Below are 19,290 nucleotides of genomic sequence, written 5' to 3'. Positions count from 1 at the left end.
CCACTGTTTCTGGTCAATGGTAATTCCCAGGATTAGAAAGGTGGGGATTCAGTGATGGATGCTGTTGAATCAAGGGAAGATGGTTAAGATTCTCACTTATTGGAGATGGCCATTGCGTGGCACTATAATATTTGCCACTTATCAGCCCAAGTCTGAATGTTGTCCAGGTCATGATGCATATGTACACAGATCGCTTCACTATCTGGAGTCACAAATGGTACTGACCACCACACAGTGAAAATCACTACAACTTATGTTTGAAGGAAGCTAATTGATAAAGAAGCTGACAATAGTTGGGCTTAGGACATAACCTCAGGATAATGTCCTGGGCTGAAATGATTGGCCTCCAGGAGCTAGTTTGGAGCGCCAGGATGTTGTCAGGGACCCACAGCTGTAGCCAAGGTGTTCAACCATTGTTTGGTATCAAGTGAGTGACTTGAAGTGGCTGAAGACTGCCACCTGCACAGTGGCAGCAGTGCACACCATCTACTAGATGCACTGCAGGAACTCAGGGTCCTTTGACAGCACCTTCCAAACCCACAACCGCTACCATCTAGAAGGACATGGGCAGCAGACACAGGGGAACACCACTACCTGGAAGTTCCCCTCCAGCCACTCACCATCCTGACTTGGAAATATATTACCATTTCAAAACCCTGCAACTCCTTCCTTAACAGCTCTATAGGTGTACCTACACCACCGGGACTGCAGCAGTTCAAGAAAGAAGTTCACCACCTCCTCAAGGACAATTAGGTATGTGCAATAAATGCTGGCCTAGCCAGCAATGCCCACAGCCCATGAATGAGTGAAAAAGGGGATCCCGGAGGCCACCAACATAAATCGTTCATTAGGCATCTTTTGCTGAAGATGGCTGCAAATGTTTCAGGCTTGTCTTTTACATTGGCATTCTGGGCTCTTCCTTCGCTGAAGATGGGATACTTGTGGAATCTCTGCTGCTGACAAGGACACCAGGAGAACTCCACGTTCCTCCACCATTGTATCAGCTGGAGCTCTGGGGAAGCAGCTGTTGTAGGTGCTGTGTATTTGGGAGACGGCCAAACATGAAGGGAAGTGTTGAACAATAAACACATTGACGCAGCATACCAGGGATTTTTGTTGGCTTGTTTCTCAAGCAGCAGCCGTTTATCCTCGTCTGTAAACTGAAGATCCAGCTCAAACGAATTGTCGTTGAGGTCGTGAACGTACTGCTCGATGTTACTGCCTGACCTCTGGGGTGGGCTGGGCTCAGGTGTAGACAGTGATTGTGACGAGCTGGAGGGAGCCACCTGCATGCAACCAAACTGGCTGAGTAGGTCATCATACTGCAGCCAGTCACCGAGAGGCAGAGAGAGAGAAAAGAACAACGTCAGCTTAATAACTTGCATCTCGGGAATGCTCTCACATCAAACAAGTGTTTAACAGAGAAGCAAAAGGGAAATCAGCAAGACGAGAGGAAATACTTGAGAGGGTGAGGGAGGGGGAATGTGAAAAATAGCATCAAAGAGAAGGGAAATAAAATTGGAGAGGGGAAGAAAAGGCAGGAGAATGGAATTAGGACAGAGAGCTCTATTTGGGGGGCAGCCAGTTCTGGCACAGACTTGAGGGTGAATGAGAGCCTGCTGTGTTGTAAATTCTGCCAAACTGCAACTTCCTCCTCCATATAACACCACAAAAGATTTGTAAGAGGGTTTGGGAGGTAGGGAAGTAGCAAGGCACACTGTTGTGTGAGAGAATTAGAAAGGGCATGGATATGATAATCAAAAGATAGGCTCATTTGTTAGAGGATATCTCAGTGCAAAGAAGCAGAAGGGCTGTGTTGGGAGTTATGGGTGGAAGAGATTTTGTAGTCCAATTCTGACATCCATGCCCATGTGCACATAGATGAGAGCAGAGCATCATTCTAGTGCGATGTTAAACATCCCAGATGTGGATTCCAGTGGCCCATGTTACCAGCCGGAGCAATTTAAAATCAAGCATCAGAAGAATATCAAAAACAAGGAGGAGGTGATTATTAAAGTATAAACTGATAAAGGTAAAAGCCGTTCGGAGCAAGGTTGAGAGCACTCACATTGCCATAGCAATCCTCGTCATCCTCAGACATTGCTGGGAGATAGGCGGTAAGTTTCGGGGGGATCTGAAGGTGCAGATTCTCCCAGGCAATAGGCTCAAAGAATGGATGGGCTTTGAGGAGCCCATAACCTCCCAGCTCTTCACAGCCTAGGCGCTTGGTGTGTTCAGACACCTAGAATATAATGGTAAGGAAAATATCATTGGTATTAAAAGCAAGAATATCCAAATAGCGCCAAGCTCTGGCGGCCATTCCATTACTCTCTTCACCTGTTAATTTAGTTGGTGCTGTAATAAAGTCTGTTTAATTCTCTCAATAGTACAAATTTACTAACCATGCCCTACAAACAACAATCAGATGTTTGACCCCAGTTACTTTGCTTTGGTAGGGGAGGCATGTTGGCCAAAATACTAGGAGTACTCTGCGGTTCTTTGAATAGGGTGACTGAATATTTTACATCCACCTGAAGTGGGGCCCTTAACACATCATCTGAAATACAACATCCACAGCAGTCCCCTAGTAGTGCACCGAAGTATTGGCTTGCACTAGAATGCTCACATGCTGGACTGAGGCTTGAACTCAAGACAATGCCTCAGGCAACTGAGAAAAGCCACGAAACAGTGGCCTGACCCAATAATCGACAGCTCACCAAGTAACAAGTCTATAATCACAGCATATGAGCTTTACCTCAGCAGAGTCTGCACTTTGCCAAACATTCATTTTGACACAATATGCTTGAGTATTAGAAAAATAAACAGATCAGACATAAATAATTAGGTTTATAATTTACAGGTTTTGGGGAAGAGAAATCGTGTTTGAGTAATTTATTGAAATTCTTTGAGGATGTAACAAGCAATTAGGGGGAACTTGTTGATGTGGTATACTTGGATTTCCAAAAGGCATTTGATAAGGTGCAATTCAAAGGTTACTACACAAAGTAAGAGCTCATGGTACAGGGAGTAACATGGAAGGAGGATTTATTACCTAACAGGAAGTAAAGAATAGGGATAAATGGATAATTTTCAGGCTGGCAGGTTGTAACTAGTGGAGTGCCACAGGAATAAGAGCCTCAACTATTCACAATCCATATCAATGACTGGGATGAAGGGACAGAAAACATGGCTTTGCTGATGATGCAGAGATAGATACGAGTGTAAATTGTGAAGAGGGCATAAGGGGCAGAATTTTCTCACCCGCCATAGGAATCGCAGAGGGTGGGACAGGACCATGCAAAGGTTTGTTGACCTTGGGCAGGATTTTCCTGTCTTGGGGTGAGCGTGGATGGAAAATCCCACCTAAGGAGTCTGCAAAGGAATGTGGGTAGGTTAAGTGAGTGGGAAAAAATCTGGCAGATGTGGGAAAATGTGAACTTGTCCATTATGAGGAAAGGTTGGGCTGTATCCACTGGAGTGTAGAAGAACAAGAGGTGATCTTATTGAAACAAGGTCCTGAGTGGACTTGACAAGGTGAATGCTGAGAGGATGTTTCCTCTAATGGGAGGGACTAGAAACAGGCGATACAGTTCAAAATGGCAGGTCTCATTTACGACTGAGATGAGGAGAATTTATTTTTCCTCAGAGGATCATTAGTTTGTGGAATTCTCTTCAGAGAGCAGAGGAGGCTGGGTGATTGAATACTTGTGAGGCGGAGTTGGATAAATTCTTGACTGACAAGGGAGTCAAAAGGTATGGGAGGATAAACAGGACTGTAGGATTGGGGTCACAATCAGACCATGATCTTATTAAATCCCACAGTAGGCTTGATAGGCTGCATGGCCTGCTACTGTTCCTAATATGTATGTTCGTACATGCAGAAGAGAGAGAGTTGATGCTGACAAGCTGTTACAATCCAGTCAGCAGCAGAAGCGAATTAGAAGGGAACTGCATGCACAGAGAAATGGACAGCAAAGGAGGAGGCCACTTGGCCCATCACATTGTCTTTTTGAAAGAGCAGTTGTGCCCAGTCGTAGAGCTATCACGGCACAAAAGAATGCCAGTCTGCCATATTTGTGCTGACTCTCTCTCTTTGCAAGAGCGACTTAGCTCGGCTTGTTTCCCTCGTCCTTTCCCTGTTGTCCTGAAAATTATTTTTCTTCAGATTGAAAATTTCAGAGCTGGATCCCAAAAGTCTAAAAGCACCTCAAGTTTGACAAAGGATTCTTTTACAAACAATTCTCATTTCAAAGGATTATTTAGGAATTCCAATCTCCCTACAAAGTGAACCACTGCATCTGTACATTCAGTGCCTGAGTTTTCTTTTCATGTCCTCAAAATATCAGCCAGTAATTAAGCACTGCACAAAAAAATGATAGTTATAGTTATTAAAAACTGTCACTCTCAGGTAGATAAATCCAGTGTGGTCTTCAGATTAAGGGCGTAATTTGAATCAGGAATTACAGATGTAACGCCATACCATGTAACTCTACGTTCATTAATACTGATTTGAGATTAGCTATTCAATGAGAAGCTAGGAGTACAATTGGTTGGAGTAGGTCAGGATTTTGTCTGTAGCATAGTCTGGGGAACAGAGACATTAAATCACTTACCAAAAGTTGCTGCACCAATTCTTTCGCTTTTGGGAAAAACTTTTCTGGGAATTCATATTCTAATTTAATAATTTTTTGGAATATGAGATATTCATTGCTGTGGAGTGGAAAAACCATGCAAAGATTAACAATCAATATTAAGTAGACTTCAAGACAATTTTTAAAAAAATCACCAGGCTTTTCAAATCTTGGATAAGACCTTCATGAGCGGCACACTAACTGCAGGACTGGAAATGGGGGAGGGGTGTCCAGGTCTTGACAGCACTCTCCAAGACCTGGTAATTGTACAAGCCAATTGGTGCACAAAGCCTTACAGATTAGGCAGTCAATGTGCAGTCCAGTCAAGTATGGCACGGTAGCACAGTGGTTAGCACTGCTGCTTCACAGCTCCAAGAACCTGGGTTCGATTCCCGGCTTGGGTCACTGTCTGTATGGCGTTTGCACATTCTCCTTGTGTCTGCGTGGGTTTCCTCCGGGTGCTCCGGTTTCCTCCCACAGTCCAAAGGTGTGCGGGTTAGGTTGATTGGCCATGCTAAAATTGCCCCTTAGTGTCCTGAGATGCATATATTAGAGGGATTAGCGAGTAAATATGTAGAGATATGGGGGTAGGGCCTGGGTGGGATTGTGTTCGGTGCAGACTCGATGGGCCAAATGGCCTCTTTCTGCACTGTAGGGTTTCTATGATTCTATGAAGTTACATGACTTCTGCTGGTGCTGGGATAGGGAATGCAAATGGGTTCGATACCTAGATAAAATGACCATAAGAAGCTAAGGGTCTCAGTGCTCGCTAACAATGACTTGTTGAAAACTGCAGAGATGAGGATCAGATTAATCTGCAACATTCCATATGACTAAGCACCTGCTCACTCCTCCACATGAAGGCTGACTATATGAGGTGGTGCTGAAGCCTATCGCCTGTGAAACTGTCCCTCAAGGCTGCAAGGGGAGGGACCAGCACTATGAATAACATACCAAGGGCTGGCACCCTTGATGACTCCATTGTGCAACAACTCTTTTGGAGCATTTTGGTCCTGGATTGAGCCATAGTCTGTGCAGGGTGAACTGATCAGCTAGGTTGACAGAAGAGTCACAACTTGAGTTCAGTATTTGTAGACCAAGACTGCTGCTCCTGGGCACATTCCAACAGCCTCTGCTGGCAAAGGTACACACTGGGCATGGCTGGCATGCAAATAGCCTGCTCAAACATAATGAACAGTTGGTTGCTGTACCATTGTGCTTCAGAAAGAGGAGATATGGGAAGGGGGGGGGGGTCTGGGTGTGGAGGGGAATTTAAAAATCAAGGGAGGTGATGAAATTGTCCCATTAAATCCTCCATTGTTTCACAGATGGTAATGGGCTTTCCACTGGGCTAGTGCAGCAAGTCACATTTCTACTGTCTGAACTATTACAGCATTTGGAAAGTCTCACCCTTGACAGTTTTATTCAGAGTACCTTCAGCCAGGTTAATGTGAAGTATTTAAAAAATAAAAAAATTGATTAGTAGTATTGACAAGTTTAAATATAATGGACCAAATAGCCATCCAACTCACAGGCTCAATAACTTACCCAGCCCTAAATGGTGGCAATCCAGCTACTAGCTGGTATATTATACAGCCAAGAGCCCAGAGGTCAGAACTGTAGGGGATTAGAAAAATAAAGGTTAGGTCATCGATCTGTGCACATGTATTTCAACAAAGGTGAAACAATTGGCTGCTCTGTGAATAGCCTGAAAGGGATGAGGGACTGAGCTGGAGTAGCAGCATCATCCTGGCCTCTGCTCCTACCCAATTCCTGGAGATTGGGCGGCATGGTGGCACGGTGATTAGCACTGCTGCATCACAGCACCAGGGACCCGGGTTCGACTTCCTGGCTTGGGTCACTGTCTGTGTGGAGTTTGCATGTTCTCCCCGTGTCTGCGTGGGTTTCCTCCGGGTGCTCCAGTTTCCTCCCACAGTCAGAAAGACATGCTGGTTAGGTGCACTGGCCATGCTAAATTCACCCTCAGTGTACCCGAACGGGTGCTGGAATGTGGCGACTAGGGGACTTTCACAGTAACTTCATTGCAGTGTGAACGTAAGCCTACTTGTGACAATAACAAATAAAAGGTCTGTTCTTCAGCGGCTCCCAACTCCTGCTTTTGGCTCTGATCCTGGCTTTGCCCGAGGTCACATCAAGTCCTCTACTCCACCTAGTGGCAGAAGCTGATCAGTGCAGGCAGCTTCTAACTGCAACAACCAACTTCTGCCGCTAGATGGAGTCTGGTCAATCTCCAGTATTGTGCACTTTACTAAGGTGAGTCCAGAACTGTATAAAACTAACTTAATTTGTATATTGTATTTCTTTTATATTTAGTGATGTATTTTATTTCAGTTGGGAATGCACAATGCTGAACGTGTGGTACAGTCTTCCAACCTGCACCTTTTTTTCGGGCAAGAAAAGAACCCAACTCCAACTTCAACGTTGACTCCTATGGGAACCAATGTTCACTTAAGGTTGTTTCATTTCAAACCATGGTTTTCAGAACACAACCATAGCCGAGGGTCTTACTGTTATTTGCCATTTGGGTGCAATACCAGAGGGTGCTCAGCAGCTGTAAACTGTACCCCATGAAGTTGTCAGCACCATTCCTGGTGGGGATGGGGGGGGGGGGAAATCATTTGCAAAATGTCAGGTTTAAAGTGAAGTACCAGTATCAACACAGATATGCATTGTGGTTTTCCACTTGCCTTTTACAAGCTGATTTCTCCGTCAGAAGCTCTGGTGAAACATACTGTGCTGTTCCAACAAAAGAATTTGCTCGTGCTGCAATACCAAAGCAAGACAAAGTTGTGAAACATGCTTACAGAATAATCGGTACACTCAATCACCACACTCTGTACTTTTATCCCAGTGTTTTACATTCAAGTTGGCAGCTAGTGAAATTACACAGGTTTGAACAAAAGCAAGCGCCCAAATTTTACAAAGGCGCTTTCTGTTGTCAAAATACCACCCAAGGCTTGTATTTATCCAGCATCTTTTCAACTCTTAGGAGCAGATTCACTTTGCAAATGCTGAGATTTATGGAGGTCAGCATCCAAACTGGCTCGGTTTGGAGTGCCTGACGCTAACTCCGCAGATTTATTCCCAGGACTTGTTTGGTTGTTTATTTTTGCATACAAATTTTCCACCGACAAGACAGGAAAGGGTTAATTATGCACCTTGCGTACTATCTGAAGATAATACTTTTGCTGTTCCGAAGTCGGTGATCCGTATGTGCATGTCCTCGCTCAGCAAAATATTCTCTGGTTTAAGGTCCCTGAAATCATTTAAAAATAAGGTTAAATCACAAAGAATTTATTATATTTGTGTCACAAGTAGGCTTACATCAACACTGCAATGAAAGTTGCTGTGAAAGCCCCCTAGTTGCTACACTCCGGCGCCTGATCGGTTTCAGAGGGAGAATTTAGCACGGCCAATGCGCCTAACCAGTACTTTTTTCAGACTGTGGGAGGAAACTGGAGCACCCAGAGGAAACCCACGAAGACACGGGGAGAACGTGCAGACTCCGCACAGGCAGTCACCCAAGACCGGAATTGAACCCAGGTCCCTGGTGCTGAGGGGCAGCAGTGCTAACCACTGTGCCACTCTGAACCAACTAATCCGACATCTGAAGTTTATGGCTGGGCAAAGGTACAAAAAGCTAACCTCAGCTCAACCAAACCTACTCACTTTCTCAAACATGCGTCTCATCCTGCTCTCCCCATCACACCACGTTGCCCCCTGAAGTGATTTATACTGCTCCTCTCGGAAGAACTTCCATTAGTCCACTATTTGTCTTGCCCGACTTCACCTTTTACCCCCAAATTTTAATTGTTATAGTCAGGTTTTCACCAGAAAACAAATTGGTCAGGAAGCAAGGAGCAAAGTCAAAAGGGCTGACTAGGAGCTCACCAACGCCTCCTCCACCTTAAGTCACAGATATAATGAGGGTCCCCTCTACCCCAGAGGGGGAGTAGGGTCCCCTCTACCCCAGAGGGGGAGTAGGGTCCCCTCTACCCCAGAGGGGGAGTAGGTTCCCCTCTACCCCAGAGGGGGAGTAGGGTCCCCTCTACCCCAGAGGGGGAGTAGGGTCCCCTCTACCCCAGAGGGGGAGTAGGGTCCCCTCTACCCCAGAGGGGGAGTAGGGTCCCCTCTACCCCAGAGGGGGAGTAGGGTCCCCTCTACCCCAGAGGGGGAGTAGGGTCCCCTCTACCCCAGAGGGGGAGTAGGGTCCCCTCTACCCCAGAGGGGGAGTAGGGTCCCCTCTACCCCAGAGGGGGAGTAGGGTCCCCTCTACCCCAGAGGGGGAGTAGGGTCCCCTCTACCCCAGAGGGGGAGTAGGGTCCCCTCTACCCCAGAGGGGGAGTAGGGTCCCCTCTACCCCAGAGGGGGAGTAGGGTCCCCTCTACCCCAGAGGGGGAGTAGGGTCCCCTCTACCCCAGAGGGGGAGTAGGGTCCCCTCTACCCCAGAGGGGGAGTAGGGTCTCACTACCCCCAGAGGCAGCTTTGCTCTCCTCAAAACTTCTCTGGCCTTTGCTACATTTCTTTCCTTTCAAACAAAAACAAACTACGCATCTGCGTTGAGCACTCACCAACCATTCCAGTTCCCTTCCTGACTTCTGCTTCTCTTTGGCCTTTTATGATTACATATGTTCTTCAATTTAAGGGCACCATGCAATTCAGTCATAACACGTCAGGATATAGCAGTGAATGTCTCATATATTGCTGCCCTCAGTGTAATGTCTCTGACTCAGGAGTAGGGATGCATGGCCTACATATACACTGTAGTAATGGGCAGATACCCCACTGATGGAAAAGCAGTAGCATAACATCTTCTTTTGTAGGCCTCAATATGTTTTGAGGATCAGTCGCAACAACTATAAGTGGGATGGGAGGATTTTTCAGTCTTAAGACACCCAGGTTTCAAATGCACACATGGAGATGAGGCAGGGCTTTAGCAACAAGAGCATGATCTTTGAACAATTATCTAGTGTGGGCCATTCTTGACCTTTAAATGCTGAGCAGCAATATGGTGGGTAACTGCTGACTCTAAGTGGAAACCTGTTTTGTTAATGTTCAGTGAGGGATCAGTAGTGGTTACAATGCCTTTTCACCAAGTCCAGCAATCAACAGCTAAATGGTTGAAGTGCCATTCTATGGAATAGCAAGAAATATACACTGAAAATGCTAGAAATACTCAGCATTCATGGACAACGTTAATGAGAGTGAGAGATGGGGCAGGGGGCGACACACACGCACAATAAAATGTGGCTGCACATGGCAACAGCAGAATCATTACCAGCTCCGTCTGTCCACCCTGTGGACTGAGTGGAGGAATTCAACAGTCTGTAAGCATGACCAAGCTTCCAGTATTTGTCATCTTAATTCTCCATCTATTCCCACAGTGAGATTTCCACCCCAGCATCCTATACTGTTCCAAGGAACAGCACTTAATCTTTCGATTAGGTACTTTTATTGCTTTCCAGAGTTCAGCAATTTTAAGATCATAACCACTGACCCCATCTTTTCAGGCAGCAGGTGCTGGTAATGTTTATGCTTCTGCCACTTACAGTTCCTCTAGACCACCTTTTTCTTCTTTACTTTTCCCATTATCATCCCATTTTACCATTTCTCATTAAACTCTCCTGCCTTTCACCAAAAAACAGACCTTCCCTACTTTTATCCCTACCCTGTGCATTTGCTTAAAAGTTGTTACATCACTAACTTTGTCCAGTCTGACATAAGTCACAGAGCTTAAATGTGCTCTTTTTCTCTTTCCACAGATGCGGCCTGACCGGATTTCCTGGATTTTCGATTTTTGTTTCAGATTTTCAGCAGCCACAATATTTCAACAGTTGTATCAGAGGAGTTCCACTTCCAATGCATTCTCTCCCCACTCTGACCTCAATCTCACACACTCATACCTTTTCAATCCCACTATCATATTCTTCTGAAATCCAAGGCAAAGCCCTCACTATTATCCCATTACCCAGATTTATTTTCTCATATCTAATCAACTGCTTTTTCTTTACTGGTGGTAAAATCCTTTGTTAACTTCCTTGCTTTTCCCAGTCCTTCACGTCTGCTTTTGACTTTTCTAACCCTCTGGATTTATCATATTCAACTCAATTTTCTATTAAGTGTCCTAGATTTGTCAGATGACGGAGAGCCTCAGTTAAATTCTGTTATTCACCCAAAGAACTCCAGATTTTACATCTATGGCTATGGGTGATACTCTGGATCAATTTTCAATCACAATTTATCCTTACTTAATTTAAATTCTTTTCCAGTCAAGTACCTTAATCTTTGACTGCTGTGTGTATACAATGCAAGCTTTTGATCCTAAGTTCAGATCATGAAAGCCAGGCTTGCATCTGAATTGAAGAATTAATTTACTGAGTTAGCATGGTGGAACCCAGCCTTCATCACCTGAAACCACCAGTAGGGAGGCACAACTTGGGTGTTAGATGCTTTCCCATATTTTAAGAATTGGCAGCGTATTCCATTGCCCTCAACACAGGTACATTCTCCGGCAGGAGTTGCCGGAAAGTGATTAGGTTCAGGGATACAGGCTTGCATTTCTTCTGTACCAATTCTATAATGCAGACTGGAAAGTTAAAAGGATCTTTGTAGTTTGTATGGCTCAACTGAAATCCAGTGACCCACTGAAAGCAAATTCCTTTTGTATCGATAGACAAAAGTATTGAAACTCCTTACCTGTGTATGATCCCAATCTCATGTAAGTATTCTAGCGCTGAAACAATTTCAGCAGAATAAAATCGTGTGCAGTTCTCATCAAACGAGCCCTGCTTACGAATGTATTTAAGCAGCTCTCCATTTTTAGCATAACTAAGGCCAAAATCTGCAATGAAGTTAAGGACTAAATTGTGCTCTACAATAAACACAGACTGAAAAAACTCAATTTGTATTTCTTTAATAATAATATAAATTCATGCAAGGCTGTGCTTCTGACAACTGCTGCCCGTCTTGCAAATGATTGTCAAGTGCATGACTTCCTGGCATTTTTTTTAAGCAGTGACTGGAATGTTCCATAAAGACAAAGGATACAGAGCTTCTCATCATCCTGAAAAGTGAAGTAGAGTTTTACAAAAAAGGGGTGATCCAGGCGAGACATGATATCCCTCTCTCGGGTAACGTATGGTACCTTATTCTCCTTAATGATATGACGCTTCTCCAGAATTTTAACTGCAAGACAACAAAGGAAGTTCTTCACTGAAGCTGCGTGTTAATTAGAAACAGATTACTCTAGTTTTCTACTGATGCTGCTGATCCTTACCGGTACACAGCTCCAAAGGTAACAACAACCCTGTGCTGGTTGTCTACAAACCACGGGGAGCTCAAAGTGGAATCCAATCCGATCTATACCCAGAACACATTTCCCCACTGGGGGTCACAGGACAGGGATAAGAGAACTCAGGACAATTTTCACGCCGTAGACTACGAAAACCCCAGGCCAATAATAACTGCTGGCTCCTGGCCTAGCTAACATCTGCTAACGCTAGGTGGTTTGTTTCACTTAATACCATAAATGGGGATAACTTTCCGTTCAATTTAGCAGAACAGCAGGAAACTACAAACATTCACACATTTTCCTGACAGGGAAATGCTTAGCTCTTGCACCATCCAACTAAACAAAATGAAACAAACAAGTTTTAAGTTTATGCTCCCACTATCTGTCACTCTACTATGCTGACCCAGGGCCATTCAACTTGCTTACAGGCACTTGGAAACACTGCTCTTAACCTGTCAGGGTTGAGATCATGCATCCTTTCATACTTCGCCTTTAGTTTGCTTCTGAGCTCAGGGCGATATAGCACAGGGGAAGGAAAGAGTCAGGCCCTTACTGTGACCAAGATCCAAAACTCAGCAGCGTGGCCAAGCCCAAGTCACATCATCCCTGTGCCTCAATGTGTATATGACTCCACAATGTCTCCATGGGAGTTTCAAAAACCCGTATAGGACTTTGAGATCTTACTCAGCCAATGTAAGTTGGAAAGCAATTTCCCCAAGATGACCACAGCCGTGTGAGAGCCACGATGGGGTCGACAGCCCAAAACCACCTCACAAACCCATTACTTACCAGCATATTCTTTACCAGTTGATTGCTCGCGGGCCAATACAACCTGCATAGAAACAAATAAAACAATCAACCACATACTGCATAAATCCATTTCGAAAAGGCAACCTCAAGTGTTCATTTACATGCTTCAATGCCAAAGGCAAGACTCCTTCTCTCCACATTAAAGGCTTTGCTCCCCTTTTTAAACTCAGTGACACACAATTACTACACATCTGACACTGTAACACTCCTTTCGTACTTTACCACAGTATCAGCCTGGATTATGTGCTCAAAGCCACCAGAATGGTGCTCGAATATTTGAAGCAATGACCCCTCATCAGAGCCCTGCCTGACATGCCGAGTATTTCCAGCATTGTGTGTTTTTATTTCAATTTTCCAGCCTTGGCAGTATTCTGCTTTTGTGCTCGTCTCCTGATGCACTCGATTTGATTGAAAGGCCTGACATGGACAAAAGGACATTCCAGTGGTCAGCTTTGAGTTATGATGAATTCCTTCTTGAGATGTTTGATGAGTAGGGGATGCACCCCATGACTGATGCCAGGTATGTGGAGTACTTGGGAGTTTGTTGGCAGGAACTGCACAGCTTACTAGAATGTGGGTAAGCTGACATTGGTTTGAAAGTTTTATGAGGCACCTGCAAAGAACTCTACCCATCTACCAGCCATCATTATTGGTTAATTAATTAACAGCACCTTAGTATTAAGGTGAGGATTCTCTCAGGTACTGGAACAGAGGCAATAGGGATTAACTGCTATCTTCTCCCAGCAGTAGTCATCTCATGGACCACTCCCACCCCAAATTCAGTACAACTCTCAAAGAACAAAGAAAATTACAGCACAGGAACAGGCCCTTCGGCCCTCCAAGCCTGCACCGACCATGCTGCCCGACTTAACTAAAACCCCCTATCCTTCCGGGGACCACGTCCCTCTATTCCCATCCTATTCATGTATTTGTCAAGACACCCCTTAAAAGTCACTTCCGCATCCGCTTCCACTACCTCCCCCGTCAACGGGTTCCAGGTACCCACCACCCTCTGTGTAAAAAATCTGCCGCGTACATCTCCTTTAAACCTGTGCCCCCTAGTAATTGACTCTTCCATCCTGGGAAAAAGCTTCTGACTATCCACTCTGTCCATGCCCCTCATAATCTTTTAGACTTCTATCAGGTCGCCCCTCAACCTCCGTCGTTCCAGTGAGAACAAACCAAGTTTCTCCAACCTCTCCTCATAGCTAATGCCCTCCATACCAGGCAACATCCTGGTAAATCTTTTCTGTACCCTCTCCAAACACTCCACATCCTTCTGGTAGTGTGGCGACCAGAATTGAACACTATATTCCAAGTGCGGCCTAACTAAGGTTCCATAAAGCTGCAACATGACTTGCCAATTTTTAAACTCAATGCCCTGACCGATGAAGGCAAGCATGCCGTATGCCTTCTTGACTACCTTCTCCACCTGCATTGCCACTTTCAGTGACCTGTGTACCTGTACACCCAGATCCCTTTGCCTATCAATATTCTAGGGTTCTGCCATTTACTGTATATTTCCTATCTGTATTAGACCTTCCAAAATGCATTACCTCACATTTGTCCAGATTAAACTCCATCTGCCACCTCTCCGCCCAAGTTTCCAACCGATCTATATCCTGCTGTACCCTCCGATGGTCCTCATCACTATCCGCAAATCCACCAACCTTTGTGTTGTCCGCAAACTTACTAATCAATCCAGTTACATTTTCCTCCAAATCACATATATATTACAAACAGCAAAGGTCCCAGCACTGATCCCTGAGGAACGCCACTTGTCACAGCCCTCCATTCAGAAACGCACCTTTTCACTGCTATTCGCTGTCTTCTTTGGCCGAGCCAACTTTGTATCCACCTTGCCAGCTCACCTCTGATTCCATGCGACTTCACCTTCTGCACCAGTCTACCATGAGGGACCTAGTCAATGGGCCTTACTGAAGTCCATGTAGACAACATCCACTGCCCTACTCTCATCAATCATCTTCATCACTTCCTCGAAAAACTTGATCAAGTTTCCCTTCACAAAACCATGTTGCCTCTCATTAATATGTCCACTTATTTCCAAGTGGGAATAAATAAAAGGTGTTACAGGCTAATAGGCTGGAGGAAATAGATGTTCGGAGGGAGGATGTACTGGCAGTTTTGAATAAACTGAAGGTCGATAAGTCCCCTGGGCCTGATGAAATATATCCTAGGATTCTTTGGGAGGCAAGGGATGAGATCGCAGAGCCTTTGGCTTTGATCTTTGGGTCCTCACTGTCCACGGGATGGTGCCAGAGGACTGGAGAGTGGCGAATGTTGTTCCTCTGTTTAAGAAAGGGAATAGAAATGACCCTGGTAACTATAGACCGGTTAGTCTTACTTCGGTGGTTGGTAAATTGATGGAAAAGGTCCTTAGGGATGGGATTTACGACCATTTAGAAAGATGCAGATTAATCCGGGATAGTCAGCACGGATTCGTGAAGGGCAAGTCGTGCCTCACAAATTTGATTGAATTTTTTGAGGAGGTAACTAAGTGTGTTGATGAAGGTAGGGCAGTTGATGTCATATACATGGATTTTAGTAAGGCGTTTGATAAGGTCCCCCATGGTCGGCTTATGATGAAAGTAAGGAGGTGTGGGATAGAGGGAAAGTTGGCCGATTGGATAGGTAACTGGCTATCTGATCGAAGACAGAGGGTGGTGGTGGATGGAACATTTTTGGACTGGAGGCAGGTTGCTAGCGGAGTGCCACAGGGATCAGTGCTTGGTCCTCTGCTCTTTGTGATTTTTATTAATGACTTAGAGGAGGGGGCTGAAGGGTGGATCAGTAAATTTGCTGATGACACCAAGATTGGTGGAGTAGTGGATGAGGTGGAGGGCTGTTGTAGGCTGCAAAGAGACATAGATAGGATGCAAAGCTGGGCTGAAAAATGGCAAATGGAGTTTAACCCTGATAAATGTGAGGTGATTCATTTTGGTAGGACTAATTTAAATGTGGATTACAGGGTCAAAGGTAGGGTTCTGAAGACTGTGGAGGAACAGAGAGATCTTGGGGTCCATATCCACAGAAGGTTGCCACTCAAGTGGATAGAGCTGTGAAGAAGGCCTATAGTATGTTAGCTTTTATTAACAGGGGGTTGGAGTTTAAGAGCCGTGGGGTTATGCTGCAACTGTACAGGACCTTGGTGAGACCACATTTGGAATATTGTGTGCAGTTCTGGTCACCTCACTATAAGGAGGATGTGGGAGCGCTGGAAAGAGTGCAGAGGAGATTTACCAGGATGCTGCCTGGTTTGGAGGGTAGGTCTTATGAGGAAAGGTTGAGGGAGCTAGGGCTGTTCTCTCTGGAGCGGAGGAGGCTGAGGGGAGACTTAATAGAGGTTTATAAAATGATGAAGGGGATAGAGTGAACGTTCAAAGACTATTTCCTCGGGTGGATGGAGCTATTACAAGGGGGCATAACTATAGGGTTCATGGTGGGAGATATAGGAAGGATATCAGAGGTAGGTTCTTTACGCAGAGAGTGGTTGGGGTGTGGAATGGACTGCCTGCAGTGATAGTGGAGTCAGACACTTTAGGAACATTTAAGCGGTTATTGGAGAGGCACATAGAGCACACCAGGATGATAGGGAGTGGGATAGCTTGATCTTGGTTTCAGATAAAGCTCGGCACAACATCGTGAGCCGAAGGGCCTGTTCTGTGCTGTACTGTTCTATGTTCTATTAAATCCTGTCTCGAAGAATCCTCTCCAATAATTTCCCGACCATTGGTGTAAGGCTCACCTGCCTGTAATTACCTGGATTATTCTTGCTACCCTTCTTAAACAAAGGAACAACGTTGGCTATTCTCCAATCCTCTGGGACTTCCCCTGTAGCCAGTGAGGATACAAAGATTTCTCTCAAGACCCCAGCAATTTCCTCCCTTGCCTCCCTCAGTATTCTGGGGTATATCCCATCAGGCCCTGGAGATTTGTCTTCCTTAATGTTTCCCAAGAACCCCAATACCACCTCCTTTTTGATCTCAATATGACTCAAACTATCTACACATCCTTTCCCAGACTCATCATCCACCAAATCCTTCTCTTTGGTGAATACTGACGCAAAGTACTCACTTAATACCTCGTCCATTTCCTCTGGCTCCACGCATAGATTCCCTCTCTTGTCTTTGAGTGGGCCATCCCTCTCCTTGGCTACCCTCTTGCTCTTTATATATGTATAAAAAGCCTCAGGATTTTCCTTAACCCTGCTGGCCAATACTTTCTCGTGACCCCTTTTAGCTCTCCTTACTCCTTGCTTAAGTTTCTTTCTACTTTCCTTGTACTCCACACTTGCTTAGTGTGTTCCCAGTCTCGTAGCTTTGACAAATGCTTCCTTTTTCTCTTTGACTAGGCTCACAACATCTCTCGTTATCCAAGGTTCCCAAAACTTGCCATGCTTATCCTTCATCCTTAGAGGAATGTGCCGGTTCTGAATCCCTATCAATTTACACTTGGAAGCCTCCCACAGGCCAGATGTTGATTTGCCCGCAAACTACATTCTTCAGTTCCTGCCTAATATTGTTGTAATTAGCCTTCCCCCAATTTAGCTCAAAAGCAGCAAATAAGCAAAACCTTCCCAGGTGATAGTATGCAACACTTAATCCTGATCAGTTGCATTCCATAAAAGCAACCTGCAGTCAGAACAGCAAAAAGGCATTTAAGTTTTGCACATGCTATTTAAAACTTCCTCAGTCAGAGGACTTGCTCACTTTCTGGCAAGACAATAAATCATAACAGCATAAACCAATTTTAAGATAGCTTGCTGGAGATTTGCTAAGGTACCCATTCAATCCTGCTATAAGCAAAGACTTGAGGCCATATCCATTAAACAAATCACACAATGCTGCCAGAGATTCTGTTGCATTCAAACCAAGATCTTGGCCACTCCCTGTGCTCAACACACCAACATATCCATTTGTGGGTTACATTGTTCTGTGGACTTCTGTAAATCTGGCCTTCCTTCAAATAAATTTCAAATAATTAACACAAAACTTGGAAAAAATTAGGGCTATCTGAAGAAAGTACCAGCAACCTGTGTGTAAAGCTTGTGTCCACAGGATTTCCCAATGTACTTCAGAACAAATGGATTATTTTTGAAATGCTATCATGTGTGTAGGCAAATACAGTGAGGTGTCAGTCTAGACTTGGCTCTCAAGTGCTGGGCCAGTCTTCAATTGATTGAGAGTGCTTTACAGTGAAGTAAGCTAACCAGCTAAACAATTCATCTGTCACTCATTAGCTCATACATCTGAATTACTGGTAACAGACCAATAAAGGTTTATCCCCAACTGTTTGAAGGTCCTTCCCCGTGTACAAGAGAGAAAAGTACAGAAGGATGACAGGCCAGCAAATGGATACTGGTGGGGAAAAGAGAAAGAAGATGGGGAAGGCAGCAGAGAGAATGCTAATTAATACAGTTAACCTGATATACAGCCAAACATGCAGCTATTAAAAATGGCAATATACAAATACATACTGTTGAGAATGATCCCTCCCCAAGAATCTTGCCAAACTTGAAGTCTTCGGGCCGTTTTTTCCGTGGTTGCTGAGTGTGCCCCGTCGACGGTTGCCGCTGGGACTGTGCTGTCGGTTGTTGCCGCTGTCCCATGTGCTGTGGTAAAGAGCTCACCACTGGTCCAGTATCGCCTGCACTACTGTCCATGGTGATACCAGAGATAGCAGGCCGTGCGTTGGAGTCGGACTGATTCCTCACCATGGATGGAGATGGGCATGAGCAGAGGACCACACTAGATTGGATGGGAACAGCATCATACTGCAAAATGAAGCAAAAAGAAAATTTACAAGTTCAATAAACAAAAAAACAAATCACAGGGCACAGGGTCAAGACATGCATCGTGCGACTTCACATGTAAACCACAGAGGCAAATTATGAGTCATTACGTAACCATCCACTAAACCCTGTCCTCTGCACAGGTCATATTAGAACGACAGAACAAAGTCATGACAATACCCCAAACGCTCCGGTATTCACTAGTAACAGCCCCATGACTCCCTGACTAGAAAAAATACTCATACTCAGGAGAGGAAAATGGAGACAACACACTAGAACAAGGAAGATCCTCTGCTGCCATCTACAGGCAATGAGAATAGTAACAAAACAAGTCTGTTTTCCTGCCAGGTTCTCTTCCTGCTGGCAGGGTGGGGGCACTGTCACAGATCAATATCATGTCCACTCGTTATTCTTTGCATGGGATTCAATTACACATATAAATTTATTAAACCAAAACTCATTTTTGTCCAACATCAACATTGCCAATCAGGATTTGGAGGATGGAGGGAAGAGCACCTGGTACACCAGTCGAAGTAGGAAGCAGTATGTTGGAGTACCGGCCTCTGCCAGTACTAGTCTTGAATCAGGAAGTGCTAAAGCTTGGTCACCAATTCCAGAATTCCCACTTAAGTGCTTCCTCTGTCGGACTGCATAAAAATCTGACCAGGTTAGAAGTATAAACAATATTTGATTTATTGTCACATGTATTGGCATACAGTGTAAAG

General features: G+C 44.8%; 1 protein-coding gene across 1 annotated transcript in view; it reads right to left on the bottom strand.

Moving 5' to 3' along the window:
* The window catches only part of LOC144510662 (3-phosphoinositide-dependent protein kinase 1-like), a 94,363-nt gene that overhangs the window by 9,639 nt on the left and 65,434 nt on the right, over positions 1 to 19,290 (bottom strand). Inside the window, exons 2-11 of the mRNA XM_078240349.1 lie at positions 18,251 to 18,547; positions 12,733 to 12,775; positions 11,700 to 11,837; positions 11,349 to 11,493; positions 7,811 to 7,908; positions 7,340 to 7,415; positions 6,180 to 6,248; positions 4,614 to 4,710; positions 2,069 to 2,242; positions 1,105 to 1,322 (exon numbers count right to left, since the gene is read on the bottom strand). Of these exons, the coding sequence (XP_078096475.1) occupies positions 1,105 to 1,322; positions 2,069 to 2,242; positions 4,614 to 4,710; positions 6,180 to 6,248; positions 7,340 to 7,415; positions 7,811 to 7,908; positions 11,349 to 11,493; positions 11,700 to 11,837; positions 12,733 to 12,775; positions 18,251 to 18,547 (1,355 nt within the window). The remainder of the gene's footprint in view (positions 1 to 1,104; positions 1,323 to 2,068; positions 2,243 to 4,613; positions 4,711 to 6,179; positions 6,249 to 7,339; positions 7,416 to 7,810; positions 7,909 to 11,348; positions 11,494 to 11,699; positions 11,838 to 12,732; positions 12,776 to 18,250; positions 18,548 to 19,290) is intronic.

The sequence above is a fragment of the Mustelus asterias genome, chromosome 23 (genome assembly GCF_964213995.1).
Source record: "Mustelus asterias chromosome 23, sMusAst1.hap1.1, whole genome shotgun sequence".
Lineage (NCBI taxonomy): Eukaryota > Metazoa > Chordata > Chondrichthyes > Carcharhiniformes > Triakidae > Mustelus > Mustelus asterias.
This window is presented reverse-complemented; position numbering and strand designations above follow the sequence as displayed.